We start from the raw sequence: 16,599 nt of genomic DNA, 5'->3' as shown, positions 1-16,599 counted from the left end.
AGAATGAGGGAGTCAGAAGAGTTAAAATTACTCTGAGGTACTTTCTGGTTCCAACATTCTATTGACTCAGTGCCCAAAAAGCAGCCCCTCCAACCACCCCCTGCAAACTTTGCTCTTTAGAAGGAATCTCTCCTTGCCACCTGTCTTGCCCCTCTGAGGACCATGGCAAACTCACCGAGTCCCGGTTCGCCAAACCATAGGGTCTTGGGAAGAGGCTTTGGAGATGATGTGCTCCTTTGTAAGGGCCAACTCGTGGTCTGAAGGGCATTAGGACCGTGAGGATCTCTTCCACTCTCCTTTTATCTCTTCCTCCAACCCCCTCCACCTCGCTTCTTTTTCTGCTCTGCAGGACTGAGCAGTGAGACAAGAGCTAAAACAAACAGCTGTGACTGAGAGCCAGCCAAAGCTCGAAGGAACAGAAAACCCTGTTCGTACTGCACTCCCACCCCCACCCCTTCGTACTGCACCATCCGCCCTCTCCTCTCATCCCCCCCCCCAACATCCCTTCCTCCCCTCTCTACTCACCCCAACCTACCAAGCCAGCTCTTCCCTAATTACTCCGGGTTCCCAGGCAGCACTGGGTCCTCAATATGAGAAGGATCCGCGCTAATGCCATCGCTATCCTGACGGTCGCCTGGATCTTAGGCACTTTCTATTACTTATGGCAGGACAACAAATCCCACTCAGCATCCTCCAGCCGATCGCCGAGCAGCAGCGGAGGTGGCAGGAACGGACAGAGACCAGCTGGTAGGCTGGAACTCCACAGAGAAGACCGGACTATTCCCCTCATTGTGAGTAAGACCCAGTTGGCAAGAGGGGCGAGATAGAGCTCCATCTCACTCCCTCTTTAGGTTCATTGCATTCTCCACATCTCCCGCCTCCCCCAGCCCCAGGCAGAATGTCGGAGAGATTGCGTGGAGCGGGGCGGCCCCAGTGCGAGGTGCTATCCCAAGGGACAGCCCGGCCCCGTTTGACTAGAGAGCTAGTGTGGGCGGGGGCAGCTGCGAGCTTTGCCTGGACATCTTTGTATATATTGGAGAATTCCTGCCCGTTGTTATGGCAACATTTACAATGATGGAAAGGGGCTGGGCCTGGGGACAAGGAAAAAAAGGAGAATTGTGTCTGTGTGTGTGTGTGTTGGGGGCGGGGGAGGTAAGGGTGGCTCAAAGCAGGGACAGTGCCACCTTCTTTGAAGGGAAGAGTGACAAGAGAATGGGGGTGGGGGCGAGGAGGAGAATTGATAGGCTGGAGAGAAAAGTGTCTTGCGAGTTTGGCGGGCCAGATTTGCATGGGTTGCTGCTGCTCGGGAGAGGGATGTGGCAGCTCTCCCAGGCGCAGAGAGGAGGGAGGGAGAGACTGGTGGACGGACGAAGCACTGCGCGCCTCCTTGGCTGCCGGCTGAATTTTGGCTGGGCCCGCTCTCTCCAGACGCTGGCTGCAATGGGGCAAGATCCGATGGAGACCCCGGCAGCCCGGGCCTGAGCTCAAGGGAAGGAGAGGGATGTTCCATGCGTGGAGTTGGCTCTGGGCTCCAGCACCCCAGTGAGGAGGCCCTGCCAAGCTGAGCGATTAGATCGCAGCAAGGATGGCATCCCATTTGCCAGTCTGGTTGGGTCTCTAGGACATTTGGCTAGCTCAGTTGGCTCTTTTGCAGGACCGAGCCCTGCAAACTCTAGCATCCTTTTCTGGGTACTCGTTTCTCCCTCTTCCCCCCACCCCCCCCCGCCCCAATTCACTCTCAACTTTTCCCTGCTTCTGCAAAAGACCTGCTCCACAGTATTCCAACCCACCCCCCAACTGCCGTGTGTGGGTGTGGGTGCGTGTGTGTTTAATGAGAAGGAGGATGGTCTCTTCGTGCTCATTCCTCTTTCCTCCAGGTTCTTAACTGGAAGGAGCTGGATGGGCAAGAATCTCTGACTGAATCCTCGACTCTTGCCTTTCTTTCTCTTCCTCCCCTGAGAAGTCTTGGGGGGCGCCGAGGGGTTGCAGCAGTGTGAGATTGTGTGAGTGTGTGCGTGTATGTACTCCACACGATTCACTCCACTGGAGGTCAGACCTGAAATGTCAAAGGAAACTTGGATACAGTGGCAACATGGTGTAGGCTGGAGGGAGGACGCAGTGAGGGTGAGTCAGGACTTCGGGGGTGCTGCCCTAGCTCCGTTTCCTCCGCCTGACCTCCCTCTAGGCCCTTTGTTAGTGCAGAACCTTCAATTGACCTATGGAAGCATCCATTGACCCCCCACGACCTCATAGACTCTGTGTCTGCTGGCATGGTGTGCTGAAGGGCCAAACACATTTGTGGAAAAATCAGGCTTTCCCTCCACCCTAACACACAAACTAAATCTCAATCTCTCTCTCTCTCTCTCTCTCTCTCTCTCTCTCTCTCTCTCTCTCTCTCTCTCTCTCTCTCCATATTTCTGAATTTTGGAGACCTTAAGGCCCTTCCAGTTCAAGAGAGGGGGCACAGAAGTAGTGGAAAGGAGAACTAAAAAGATAGGATGGTTTAAGGAAAGAACTAGGAACCTAGAGAATCATGAAAGAGCATTTGCTAAGAGAGGAAGGTAGGAACATCTTTTCTGTGAAAAAGTCAACTGGAAGAGAAATTCAAGAAATTTGTGAGAGGTTTAGGAACTGCTGACCTAAAATAGAGAGGGAGGGGGAACGACAATTTAAAAGTGCTTTGACAACCTTTGCCTTTCCACAAATGCTGTAGGTATTTTTCCATTTAAACAAATAATAGAATCTTGATTTTGAGGGAGGGAGGGAGAACACATGGTGGACAAGTTCTCTGAATGTGATTCTTCCTTCATAGATTGGTTGATCTACTTGTCTTGTCTCTTCTGTGTTTGACCTCTCTTTGTCCCAGTGTAAGGTGAAAGAATCCCAATAATGATAACTCTATTGATGTTGGTCCTTGTTTGGTGTGTGTGGGGAAAGTTACTAAAAGAAAAATGCTTTGGTGTTTGGAGTCAAGGATAAATCTCAATAGAATGAACCAAAATAGCCTCCAAAGTCCCCTCAAATTAGATCTAATTTTCTTGGACAACATTTGGGTCTACTCCTAAGCCCTAGGAGGGAGGAATGTTGGGGAGGGGGCATGATTCCCAATCTCTAGTTCTTTCAGCATATAATTTCCATTGGACATAATAAGAAGTAATGATGAGATGCTAAATCCTTTTCCATGGTGGTTTGAAGAGAGGAGGAAATGGGCTAAAAGAGGAAAGAGGAAGAGAAATGTTTCAGCCTTGCTGCTTGGGGTCTTGGATTTGGGTCTTAATTTTTTTTTAATTGTTTTTTTTTAAACCCTTGTACTTCGGTGTATTGTCTTATAGATGGAAGATTGGTAAGGGTGGGCAATGGGGGTCAAGTGACTTGCCCAGGGTCACACAGCTGGGAAGTGGCTGAGGCCGGGTTTGAACCTAGGACCTCCTGTCTCTAGGCCTGACTCTCACTCCACTGAGCTACCCAGCTGCCCCTTTGGGTCTTAATCTTATCTTTTAGAATTCCTGCTTCTTAGGAAGGATTGACCTTGAATTCTACTCTTTGTCCCCACTCCTACCCAATGATTCTTTCAGTTTCCTCTGTAAGGGAAGCCTGGCATCTTGCCCAAGTCCTACTGAGAGTTCCTTGATATGCTGTGTTGGATTTTTAATTGGCCAGATTACTTATTAAAGAAAGAGTTTCTCTAATTCCCTTAAATTGAGGTCAGTTTGAAGAAAGCTTTAAGTTTGCTGTTACAATATAGATAGATATAGTGGGATAGACTGGAAAACAGGTTTTTTTAAGTTGGGAGCATTAGAAAAATGATTGGGAGAGATTATGAGTCAAGGGGAGAAGGAGGCTGAATTTAGAAGATATTGGAGAATCTTCTCCAAACAGCGATCTCTAATATTTTCTGAATTCATTCATTTATTTATTCATTCATTTATCAACAAATATTTATAATGCTAATTGTCTGTACTACTCCTTTAACACAGGTTATCATACTGCCTCACCACATCTCTTGTATTGTCTGTTTTGCTATTCAGTTTCCATTGGTGAACATATATTCTATTTATTTACCTCCCCAGCTTAAATGAATGGGATGATAAAGACCCAAGATACTTTACTTTCTTGGTGAAGGTATGATATAGAGAATGAAAGTTGAAGGTTTTATGTGGGAAAATAACAGGCAAATTTGAGGTGGGTGAAGTGGAGGGGAGATAATAAATGAGAGAGAAAGTACCCCCTTGGTGCTTGATTTTGGGTGATCTCTGTTGATCCCCCACTCACCTATGTCCTTGACCCTCCAGTCCATGGTCCTTGTTACTCTGCTTTCCATTTCAGACTCACCACACTTGAACTGATTTTATGAAGCACTTTTCTCTGTTTCTTCTAGATCTGGGGTCTTTGGAGTTAATCAGATAAATAATACCAGCATTCTCTCTGGGTATTAACAAGCTGCCTTACAAGTTGCAGATACAGAAAAGTTTTTTCTCTCCCTGAAGTTTGGAAACCACTTGATTTTATTCTCTTTGTTTCCAAGTTATTTCCCTGGCTAGTTAAGTTGAAATACTTCATGAGGGTGTTTCAGACCTATTTACTGCCAGCTAATGGTTAGAGGCAGAGAAAATGTAGCAGAGTCATCATTGCCTTCCAGGAAGAAGTACAAAAATGTGCCAAATACCTAGTAAGAGAGGGAGTTTATCCTTTTATCTCTTCTAGCATCCAGCAAAGTGTATCATACAAAGTAGGTACTTAATAAAACTTAAATTAATGCTCAAATGAATGATTGAATAAATTGGATTTGCAACCTTTTTTAATTTTAAACTTAATAGCATATTCCAGATGTCTAGATTCCCATTTTCTCAGTATAACTCCTTTCTATTAGCTGGCCAATAGGAATCTCAGTCTATCTCAGTTTTCTCCAATGTAAAATGGGGATAATAATAGCATCTACTTTGCAGGGTTGTTGTGAGGATTAAATGAGATACTTGCATAGTGCTTAGCAAAGTATCTGATACATAGTAGCTGCTTAATAAATGTTTATTTCTCCTCCAAACCCTACCCCACTTCCACAAGAAATCACTACCTGAATTTTGGATTTCTAAATAGATTAGTTTTGACTTTTGTATCTATATGAGAGCCAAAGGGAGAAATAGGCATTGTTTCTTTGGGGGTAACTGGGAATATTATCATATTTAGGACTTTGCTATAACATAATTTGCAAATTAATTAGGTAGCTAGGTGGTTCGGCAGATAAAACATGAAATTCTTGGAGTCAGAAAGAACTGAATCCTGCCTCAGACACTTACTAATTGTGTGACCTCAGGCAAGTGACATGACCTCTCTGTGCCTCAATTTCTTCATTTGAAATATGGATATGATAGTAATAGCACCTTCCCCACCATGCTATTGTGAGGATTTAACATATTTAACATAACATTCATTTAAGCTGGTGAGGTAAATAAATAGAATATATGTTTACCAATGGAAACTGAATAGCAAAACAAGGTCACAAACCTTGAAATGGTCTATAAATGCTAGTTATTATTATTACTAAATTATAGCATCTCTATGTTGGAAGGGACTCGAAAGTCATCTAATTCTATCCATATCTGAGCAGAGAAGCCCTTCTACAATGTCCATGATAAATCATCATGTAGCCTGTGCTTGAAAAATCTCTAGTTATGGACAATTTTCTATCAGTTGAAATCATTCCACTTTTGTATGACTGTGATTGTCATTTTTTTTCCCTGCTGAAGTCTTCACCTCTGCAACCTCCACTCATGATTCCTAGCACTGTTTGTGGTAGGTAATAATACACTTTTCCTCATAACGGTCCTTGGATAAAGCTTCTAAATCTTCTCTTCTCTTGGCTAAATGTCTCTATTCCTTCAACCAGCCTCAAATGGGACATAATTTAGAGCCCCTTCCCCATTCTGACTGACTCTCCTCTGGACTGACACTTAGATCAGTTCTATGAGTACCTCTTTTGCTCTGAAATCTATACTTTTATTGATGCAACCTAACCAGCTTCATTAACAAGTCATTCTATTGTCATATATTAGGCTTAAGTCCACTAAAACTTTGGGACTTCTTTAGATGAGGAATTTATAACCCAGAATTTAAATTCTGACTTTTTATGGACTGGATTCAGTCTTAAGGGTTCTTCCAAATATCTTTTTTTTAAAAATCATTTATTTTTAAAAAGCCTCTTACTTTCTGTCTTAGAATAAATTATTTGCATTGATTCCAAGGCAGAAGAGCTTAAGGGCTAGGCAATGGGGATTAAGTGACTTTCCCAGGGTTATTTAACTATGAAATGTCTGAGGTCAAATTTGAACCCAGAACCTCCCATCTCTAGGCCTGACTCTCAATCTACTGAGCCATCTAGATGCCCCCTGAATGTCTTTTAAATTTGTGTCCCTTACCATGATTTTCTCTGGGTGCATCATAATTTGATTTGTTTTGTTCCCATCCATCAACTTCGGTGAGAATATCAGAACATCACTCATATTTAGGTCTCTACAAAAGTGGTAAAGGGATCTTTAGTTCCCATGCAAGCACTCAGGCTAATAATATATTAAATATAGGACAGACCCAGGTTTTGTCCTTCGTTAACCCGGAGAGTTATATCAATTGTGAAATAAAGCTTGGAAGGTAGCTTGGAGTTAGATTGTAGTGGCAGCAGAAAGACACTGAGCTAGATGGCTCAGACAGCAAGATGGCTCAGTGGATAGAGGTTTAGGCCTAGAATTAGGATAGACCTGAGTTCAAATTCATCCTTTGATGAATTTGCGTATCCTCAGATACACTAGCTGTGTGACCCTGGACAAATAAGTCACTTAAGCTCTGTTTGCCTTAATACACTGGAGAAGGAAATGGTAACCCACTCCAGAATCTTTGTCAAGAAAACCCCATGGATGGTATTGGTATGCTATGGTTCATGGGGTCACGAAGAGTTGGACAACTGAACAACATCAACAATGAGCAAGGAAAGGGAATGATCAGACCAATACATTAGAAAGATAATTTTGGCAGCTCTGACTCTTAAAGCCAACTTATTGATTCATTTGCCCTAAAAGAGGTACTCTACTTGGATATCATCTCGTTATATTTAACTTACTCCCTGCCCTCTCTCTATTGTAACACCTTATCACTGCCTTAATAGTGAAGAGCTCCTCTGTTTGCATTTGGGAGTCATGCAATAATGACAAAAGTTTTTTGTGCTCTTGTTTTTAAAATGCATTATCTTATCTGATCACAACTCTGTACAAGAGTGTGGGTATGTGTTCTCCCATTTTTTAAAGATAAGTCAGAGACTCCTTTATTAAGAGGTAAAGTCAGGATTTGAACATGACTTCTGATTCCAAGTTCAGTGACCTTTACCACATTATACAGGCAGTTAGGAATAAAATAGACCATAGACCATAGCTAAGGAAGGAACACAGATGGCTTTTATCTTCTTTGGGAAATAGCAACTTTTAAAAGCACTGCATTATTAATAATTTTTGAAGAGATGTGTTGCTTCCTTTATTAAATGAAACAAATGTCAACACCCCCACGAGTTCTGTTGTGGGATCTAGTGGCTTCTGGAAGACCTTTGCTCTACAGAAATGAAGCTCTAGAGACTAAAGTTTCTAAGTCTCTAAGCTTTCAAACTAGAAAGGCTCTCAGTATATAGGATTGAATCTCTAAAGAATATGGGGTATTTTGAAGGTATATATACTCTGAAATCTACCTTGATTTGTGAAGAATCATTGTTTCACAGAACAGTGTTTCTTAGATTACCATTTAAGAGGCCCCTGCAAAATGTATTCTGCCTCTGTGGAGTTTATATTGTAGATTTCAAGGCATGCTATCCTAGGGAAAATATATAAAGATTTATGTTTAATAAGGTAGATTACATAATTCTTTAAATGAAAATAAAAATTACTATATCTCAAAAGCAAAACTTATGATTTCCCTCCCCAATACCACTTCTAAAACCATCAAATAAAATCCAATTAAGAATGTGAGGTCCTGTGGAATCTAATGGGCAGCTAGGTGGCACAATAGGTAGAGTGCCAGGCTTGGAGTCAGGAAGTCTAATCTTGAATTTAAATCTGGCCTCAGATACTTCCTCATCTATAAAATCAGTTAAAGAAGGAAATGGCAAACCAGTCCAGTAAGAAAACCTAAATGGGGTCACAAAAAGTCAGACATGACTAAAATTGACTGAGCAACAACATAGAATATAATAGGGTGTTTTTTTTTTCCTGGAAGAATTTGAATTCTCCCCATCCTTCAGAAAATCTGGATGTATTTATAAATGGATTATGATTTTGTGATTACTATTTATGATGGTATGATGAACATAACCCACACCATGATTGATTTCTTCTCTGAATATGCATACTTGTTATCTTTATCATATAATTATTTGACACTTAATTACTTGCTATCTTTATTTGTTGTCATTTATGTGTATAAATTATATCCCTAGATAGATTGTAAATTCCTTAAAGGCAAGAAACACATTTTATAATCTTTCATATCTCCAAAAGTGTCTAGCATCAAAGCAAAGTTTCAAAAGAGGGCAGAAAGGAAAGAATCAGGGGCACCAGTGAAATAGTAATCATCATCATTATAGTAATTCAAAAGTTTCAGAGGGGGCAGAAGGGCATAGAATCAAGAGCACATGTGGATGGGTTGGCCTTAGCAAAAAAATTCTTGTCATCACTTTTATTTTTTTCCCTTTAAAACTCATACCTTCCATCTTGGAATCAATACTACATATTGGTTCCAAGGCAAAAGAGCAGTAAAGACTTGGCAATGGGAGTTAAGTGACCTGCCCAGGGTCAACCAGATAGGAAGTGTCTGAGGCCATATTTGAATCCAGGACCTCTCTAGGTCTGGCTCTCAGTATTCCACTGAGCAACCCAGCTGCCCCTTTGCCATAACTTTAGATAAAGGTGAGAATAAGGAGATGACGGGTGAAGACAGACAAGTTTTGATATAGAGAAGAGAAGAGATGAAAAACTTATATTTGACAGCTTGAATCTGAGTAGTAAGAGATAAGATCCTCTACTCAAAGCAAGGGATAGGAGTGAGTCAGGGGCAGAGATGGACAAATAAGAGGAGAAATGAAAATTGGATGGGCTTTTGGGGAATGAAATCTACAGTCTTAAAAAGATGAAGTTACCTTGCAACAATGAGATATTTTCTCTACTCCCACTGAAGACCTGAGTTCAAATCTAACCTCAGACACTTACTAGTTGTGTGATCCCAAGCAAATCACCTAACCCACCTTTGCCTCAGTTCCCTTATCTATAAAGTGACCTGGAAAAGGAAATGGCAAACTACTCCAGGATCTTTGCCAAGAAAACCCTAAATGAAGTCACAAAGAGTTGGATCCAATGAAATAACAGAATAGCAAAACCACAAAACAAAAAAAATCTTTCTCCTCTCATTATATATTATTTCCCTTCCTTCATGCTATACTCCAGCCAAACTGGCTTTCTTCCTGTCATGCATGATGCTCTGTTTCCCTCTCTGCACTGGCTAATGCCTGGAATACACTCTCCTCACTTCCTCCTCATAAACACTTTCTCTTCCTTCAAGATACAGCTAAAGGTGGTGGCTAGGTAGCACAGGGGATAAAGCATCAGTCTTGGAGTTGGGAAGACCTGGATTCAAATCTGGCCTCAGACATTTCCTAGTTGTATGAGCCTAGATAAGTCATTTAACCTTAATTGTCCAGTCCTAGCCACTCTTCTGTCTTAAAACTGATACTAAGACAGAAGGTAAGGTTTAAAAAAAAATCATCAGTATGCAAGGATTTTCCTCCCAAGCAAGGTTAGGTATCACAGTATTATTGAGAACAGCTTGATATCACAAAGTTGAGGAATTGTTGAGTGTACAAACAATTGGTTTTGGTTTAGTTTTTTGAACTAAAATTGCTCTCTAATCTTATTCTTCTTAAAGTATTGACAGACATAAATACATTCAGAAAGCAGTGTGATACAATGGAAAGAGCACTCTCTCCAGAGTCAGAGGATCTGGGTTCAAATGCTGGTTTTTTCATGTACTACCTGCACAAGTCACTTCAGCTCCTTAGATCTTGTTTTCTTTATCTGCCAATATGAAAAACTTGGACTAAATGGTTGTCCAGCTCTATGATCTTGTTTTTAGTAGCTCATTGAAATACATTACTGTCATTAGGGCTACTTTTCTTAAGTATAAATCTGTAAATGCAGGAAGGAAGAACTCATTTCTCTTTCATTCTCTGTCTGATAGTCTCATTCTTGACCCCAAGTTCACTCTATATAGATCTACTAACACTTCTAGGATCCTCGTTTTGTGCTTTCCCCACTATTAGACAGTGTGTTTAACCATCAAGTTCTTTCTTTTAATTATATAGTATATAGTCTATTAATGAATAAGAGCACAATTATAGCTTTCTTTGATTTCTCTGGATTATATTATTTCTTTTAAAAATTATTGTTTCTAAATGTAATATTAAACAGCAGTGCAACTAGATTGACATGCATTGTAATAATTCTGGTACATAAAATGCCATTACATTTTTATTCATTTTCTCAAAGTTTTCATCAAGATTTTTTTTCCTATTTGCTCTTCCTCTTTCCCTTCATATGGTCATTATTAGAATATTCTTTGTTCTTCTGGTTCTGTTTTTGCCATTTATTTGATATTGGAAAAACTAGAAGTATTATTTGTTACATATTTTTCTTTTGTATTCCTTTTATTGAAAGATGAAAGATATTTCAGAGCCATTAAAAAAGTATCTAAATCTCCCATAGGACTCTATTCTTCCTTTTATTTTTGCCTACCTCTCAAGGAAAAGAATATCAAACTTCCCTTTATTCTTAGAACTAGACTTTTTTATGATACAATAACATATAAATATCATATATAAAAGAGATAAAGGGATATAAAGATTCCTTGGAATATGTAAGTTCTAAAATATCTCAGAAGCAATTCAGAGGAACATTGGAAGAATTATTTGAACTGATGCAGAATTATGAAAGCCTAGAAACAATAAATAATGACCATCATAATGAAGAAGAAAACATTAAAAGACATCACAATACTGATTAAATACAATTTCCTTCCTCTTGGAAGAAAATTGATGGGCTATAGGTGTGAATTGTTTCATATGTGGTAAGACATAGTTGTACTGTTGGTTTGTTTTGTTTAACTGTTTTGCCCTTTTATAAGAGAAAGTTTGTGTGTGTGTATGAGGAGGGGGTAGGGGAGAGAATATTTTACGATTTAAAAAGCAAGAAAATTTCCAAAACAAAACAAAAAGATTCTCTGAATAACCTAAACAATTAACTTAAAGATATTATAGGGGCAATTAAGTGGCTCAGTGGATTGAGAGCCATGCCCAGAGATGGGAGGTCCTGGGTTCAAATTTGACCCCAGACACTTCCTAGCTGTGTGACCCTGGGCAAGTCACTTAACCCCCATTGCCTAGCCCTTAACACTCATCTGCTTTAGAACCAATACCCAGTATTGATTCCAAGACAGAAGGTAAGGGTTTAAAAAAATAACATTATAATCTATATGGACTTTTGGGTAGATTAATTATTTAAATTTTATAAAAAATAAAATTTGATTTAATTTAGGGATTATAGACAAATTCATTTCAAAGGGATTCTGTCTTTTAACTTATGACACATTCTCAGTATAGTCTTAAAGTATTTATCTGTCTTCTAAAGAAATAAATAAGTATACGCTTGGAGTTCCATAGAGAATACTCCTTTTTATACAGATAAAAAAATTTCCATATTCTATCTAATCCAAACTTTCAAGGAATTTTAATCATGTTAAAAAGAATAGCCCAAAGCTTGACTGGTGAGTTCAATATGAATTTATGCTCACATTGAGGAATAACCATAAGCTTTTAGAGCACTTTTATCCATTTTATGCAGTCCTTATTTTAGTAATAATACAATTGTTCCTTATGCTCTTTAAAAATAATGCTATTATTGCTTATTTACTCTTTAAAAATATATATTATACTCTTTTTAAATTTTTTTTTTATATTTTTTAGAAAAATTTTCCACTGTTAGATGATTCATGTTCTTTCTATCTCCCCCAACCCCCACCCACCCCCATAGCCAACACATAATTCCCCTGGGTTTTACATGTGTCGTTGATCAAGACCTATTTCCATATTATTGATAGTTGCACTGGGGTGGTTGTTTAGAGTCTGTATTCCCAATCATATCCCCATCAAACCATGTGATCAAGCAGTTGTTTTTTCTTCTTTGTTTCTACTCCCACAGTTCTTTCTCTGGATGTGGATAGCGTTCTTTCTTATAAGTCCCTCAAAATTGTCCTGGGTCATTGCATTGCTGCTAGTAGAGAAGTCCATTACATTCGATTTTACCACAGCATATCTGCCTCTGTGTATAATGTTCTCCTGGCTCTGCTCCTTTCACTCTGCATCAATTCCTGGAGGTCACTTTGAGCACAATAGTATTCCATCACCAACAGATACCACAATTTGTTCAGCCATTGAAGGGCATACCCTCATTTTCCAGTTTTTTGCCACCACAAAGAGTGTGACTATAAATATTTTTATACAAGTCTTTTTTTCTTATGATCTCTTTGGGATATAATCCAAGCAGTGGTATGGCTGGATCAAAGACAGTCTTTTAATGCCCTTTGGGCATAGTTCCAAATTACCATTAATGTCCCATCCCCTCCAACATTTATTACTTTCCTTTGCTGTCATGTTAGCTAATCTGCTAGGTGTGGGTTGTTTTGATTTGCATTTCTCTAATTATAAGAGATTTAGAACACTTTTTCATGTGTTTATTGATAGTTTTGATTTCTTCATCTGAAAATTGCCTATTCATGTCTCTTGCCCATTTTTCAATTGTAAAATGGCTTGATTTTTTTGTACAGTTGATTTAGCGCTTTATTATATTATACTCTTAAAAAAAACCTTATACTCCTTGATTTTTCCAGACACTTTTACACATATTATTTTATGTGTTGTTCACAGTTATCTCATAAAGCAGATCAAATATTTTGTTGTTCCCATTTTATAAATAAAAAAAACTGAGAACCAGACTAGTTAAGTCATTTGCCCAAGTTTATCTGCCTAAAACTAAGTAGCAGGGCAAAAATGCTACAGGACACAGTTTTTTATATAACGATATCTTGAAATTTAGAAATTTCCCAAATGAAATATATGATGTTAGATGGTGATGGCTGTTGATCAAATGTGATAAGGCATCCTTATTCTACTAGATATCATAAATATGCAGACTGAAGAAGTATAAGGCTTTGGGAGCAGCAAGTGTAAAGCTTTCCTAAATTCCTTTCCTAAGTGTGGGAGAAATTCCTATGGATGTGCATGGGGAATGGAATGGGAGATTGTGAGATGAACCAAAAGTTGAATGGCTGAAATGCTGTTTGGGGACAACACTGTGCAACAGATGTGATATTGCTGGTATATATCCTTTATATCATGGACCTGATAAATTAATCACTTTAAAACATTTGGAGCATCTACCACATAAAAAGCACTCTGGTAAGTGCTACATGTACAATTGATATAAGATATGGTCTTGCCTTGAAGGACTTTTCAGTTGTGTTAAGTATCATGGTGCCTCTCAAGTATACACACACACACACACACACACACACACACACACACACACACACACTTCAAGGGATACTGGATGGATGGATACAAGGTATGGCCTAGGAGTCAAGAAAGCCTGGGTTTAACCTGCCTCTGCCATATATTAGCTGTGTGACCACGGACGAGTTAATCAACCTCACAGTGCCCTGGACACGTCTCTAAGATGGGAAAATTATCCACAGATAATTATCCACAGTCTGCATTGTTATTTGGAGATTCCACATGTGGAATTTTCTATACTAACAAAATCACAGGTCTGGACCTAAAAAAATGGCCCCATATGTATTTTCAAATGTGTATTGCTTTTTTTCATTATTTCTCTCAAGTTTTTTGACCAAAATTTTGTTCCTCTACATGAATTTTGTTATTATTTTTTGCTAATTGTGTAAAATAATCTTCTCAGGTAACTTCATTGGTAAAGCAAATTGGTAATTTTGTTGGTATGAATAAGGGAACTAATTTATGTAATATTACTATCTTTATTATGTTAGCAAAACCTAGACATGGACAATTAACATTTCTTCTAATATTTAAGTCTGTCAATACTTTAAAAAATATTTTCTGATTGTATTCATGTAGTTTTAGCATTTGTCTAGTAGGAAGATTTCTAAATATTTAATACATTCTATAATTATTTTGAATGGAAATTCTTCCATATTTTTGATGGTATTTAGAAAAGCTGATTATTTACGTTAGCTTTCTTTATATCCTGCTACTTTGTCAATTTTATTGTTTCAATTAATCTTTTTAGTTAAATCTTTAAGTTACTTTAAGGAATTTATTTAAGGGGTTTGACTAAATATATGAGAATTTTAAGATAATACTGTGGTCACTGATTTTAAAATTAATACAACGCAAGTCAAATGATTTTCAGTAGTTTTATTTACAAAGAGGTAGAACAAGTAGAAGTATAGAAATGTGAAAGAGGATATTAAGAAGTCTAACTCATCACCCTAAATGTTGTTTCGGACCAGGATCAACCTATGCAGGGCTCATTAACCCCTCAGTCAAAGAACTTGGTGGTGAATTAAGCAAGGGTTCAACCCACACAGCCTCTTCCAGGAAGGGGCGACCTCTCCGGAACTAATGTCTCCAGAAACCAGGAATAAAAGGTCAGCTTTTCACTCACCAGGAGAAGATCCAAAAGGAGAAGATCCAGGTGCAGTCTTACTAGAAGCCATCCAAGAGCCAGAGTCTCAGGTCCAAGCTCCTCCATGCCCAAGATTCAGGACAAAGACTTCTTGTGCAGGAAGTTCATCATCTTTTGTAGTCCTTTTTTATGTCCCTTCCTGTCCCTTCCTCCACTTCAGAGGGACCAATTGCAGTCTTTAAATTTGCTTTGCACTGCTCAGGGGGTGCTCAGTCATTTCTGAGTTGTTACCCACTTTAGCAAGTGGCTTACAAGGATGTCTAAGCTTTTGTTTGATTAAATTTAAAAGTAGGCAAGGAGAGAGTCAATCCCATCTTCACAGTACTTTCTTTTTTTCTCTTCCATCAATTCCATCAATTTCTATTTCTTGTCTTATTGCTTTAGCTATCATTATCAAATAATGGGCATCCTTTCCTTTTCTCTTAATCCTATTGTAAAGGTTTCTATCATGTTTCCACTACAAATACAAATGTTGGCTCTGTATTCAGATAGATACTGTTTACAATATTAGGGAAAAGTTTGTTTATTCCTATACTTTTTAATGTTTTTTAAAAATTGAAATGGGCAGTATGTTTTGTTATGTGACTTTTAAATTTTTGTTATTAATAAGGCCTATTATGTTTACATTATTTATATTAATGAACTAACTCTACATTCCTAGTAAATTAAATTAGATCATATTATATAATCTTTTGGATATGCTGCTGCAACCTCTTTGCTAATATTTTATTTAGAGTTTTCTTTGGTACTTCTTAAGGATATTGGACTATAATATTCTTCCTCTATTTTGTTGCTCTTTGGTTTAGGTATGAGAGCCACATTTGTAATCATAAAAAAAATCTAATAGAATTTAAAACAATTTGTATAATAATAGAATTAATTGTTCTTTGATCAAATTCAAAGAGTTTTTCTTTCCTTTGGGATTTTAATTGTGTCCCACCCCAACCTGCTTGGTTATTTAAACCTTTGTTTTCTTTTTCTGTTAGAGTATTTATGTTTTTGCAAATATCCATCCATTTCATTTAAGTTGTTGGTACATCATTGGGCAAAATAGGTTTTGATAATATTCTTTATTTTTTTCCCTTTATTTCTCTCTCTATGAAACTATCTTGCCTCTTAATTTCCCTACTCTTCTGTGCCTGTTGAATATATTTCTATACCAAACACTGTGTTTGTTTGGAGTGTGTCCAATCCTCCTTTGTCAGGTGGCCCTTTCAATATGAATGTGAGGTTATTATGTCTATTTTTCACATTTCTTCTTCCATATTTTTATAGTCTTCTTGCCATGTACTCTGATTGTATCAGATAATGGGTTCCATTTCCTTCTTCCCTCTTTCTTTCCTAGCATATTCTTTCTTCCCTCTCTTTTGTTTTTTTTTTTCTCTTAATAGCTACACAACATAACAAAACTACATTTAGTTCTCTCTCTATCCCTTTAAATTCTGAGGGGCACTTGCTTCTTCTCCCTTTATTAGATTGTAAATATATCCTCATGACATAGTCCCTTCTAAGTGCAAAAGTACATTTCACTTTCTATGTTATTTGTGATTCTTGTGTTTACATTTTAGTGTTTCTATTCACCTTTGGCCTTTTCATTAGGATTACTTGGAAATTCTTTATTTAAAGTTAGAGCTCAATTCCTTCCTTCCATAGAATTATATTCCATTTTACAGAATAAATTATACTTGATTTTAAATCTTGTCTTTTGCCATTTGGAACGTCATATTCCATCCTTTCCTTTTCTTTATAGTGGTAGTTACCAAATTTTGTAGGATCCTAACTATGGCTTCTTATTACACAAATC

The 16,599-nt window shown here is 38.2% G+C and overlaps 1 protein-coding gene across 1 annotated transcript in view; it reads left to right on the top strand.

The window, feature by feature from the left end:
* Positions 1-590: 590 nt before the first annotated feature.
* The window catches only part of GALNT16 (polypeptide N-acetylgalactosaminyltransferase 16), a 110,098-nt gene continuing 94,089 nt past the window's right edge, over positions 591-16,599 (top strand). Inside the window, exon 1 of the mRNA XM_044661991.1 lies at positions 591-791. Coding sequence (XP_044517926.1) covers positions 591-791 — 201 coding nt within the window. The remainder of the gene's footprint in view (positions 792-16,599) is intronic.

The sequence above is a fragment of the Gracilinanus agilis genome, chromosome 2, assembly GCF_016433145.1.
Source record: "Gracilinanus agilis isolate LMUSP501 chromosome 2, AgileGrace, whole genome shotgun sequence".
Taxonomy (NCBI): Eukaryota; Metazoa; Chordata; class Mammalia; order Didelphimorphia; family Didelphidae; genus Gracilinanus; species Gracilinanus agilis.
The sequence above is the reverse complement of the archived record's forward strand: the minus strand, read 5'-3'. Positions and strand labels throughout refer to the sequence as shown.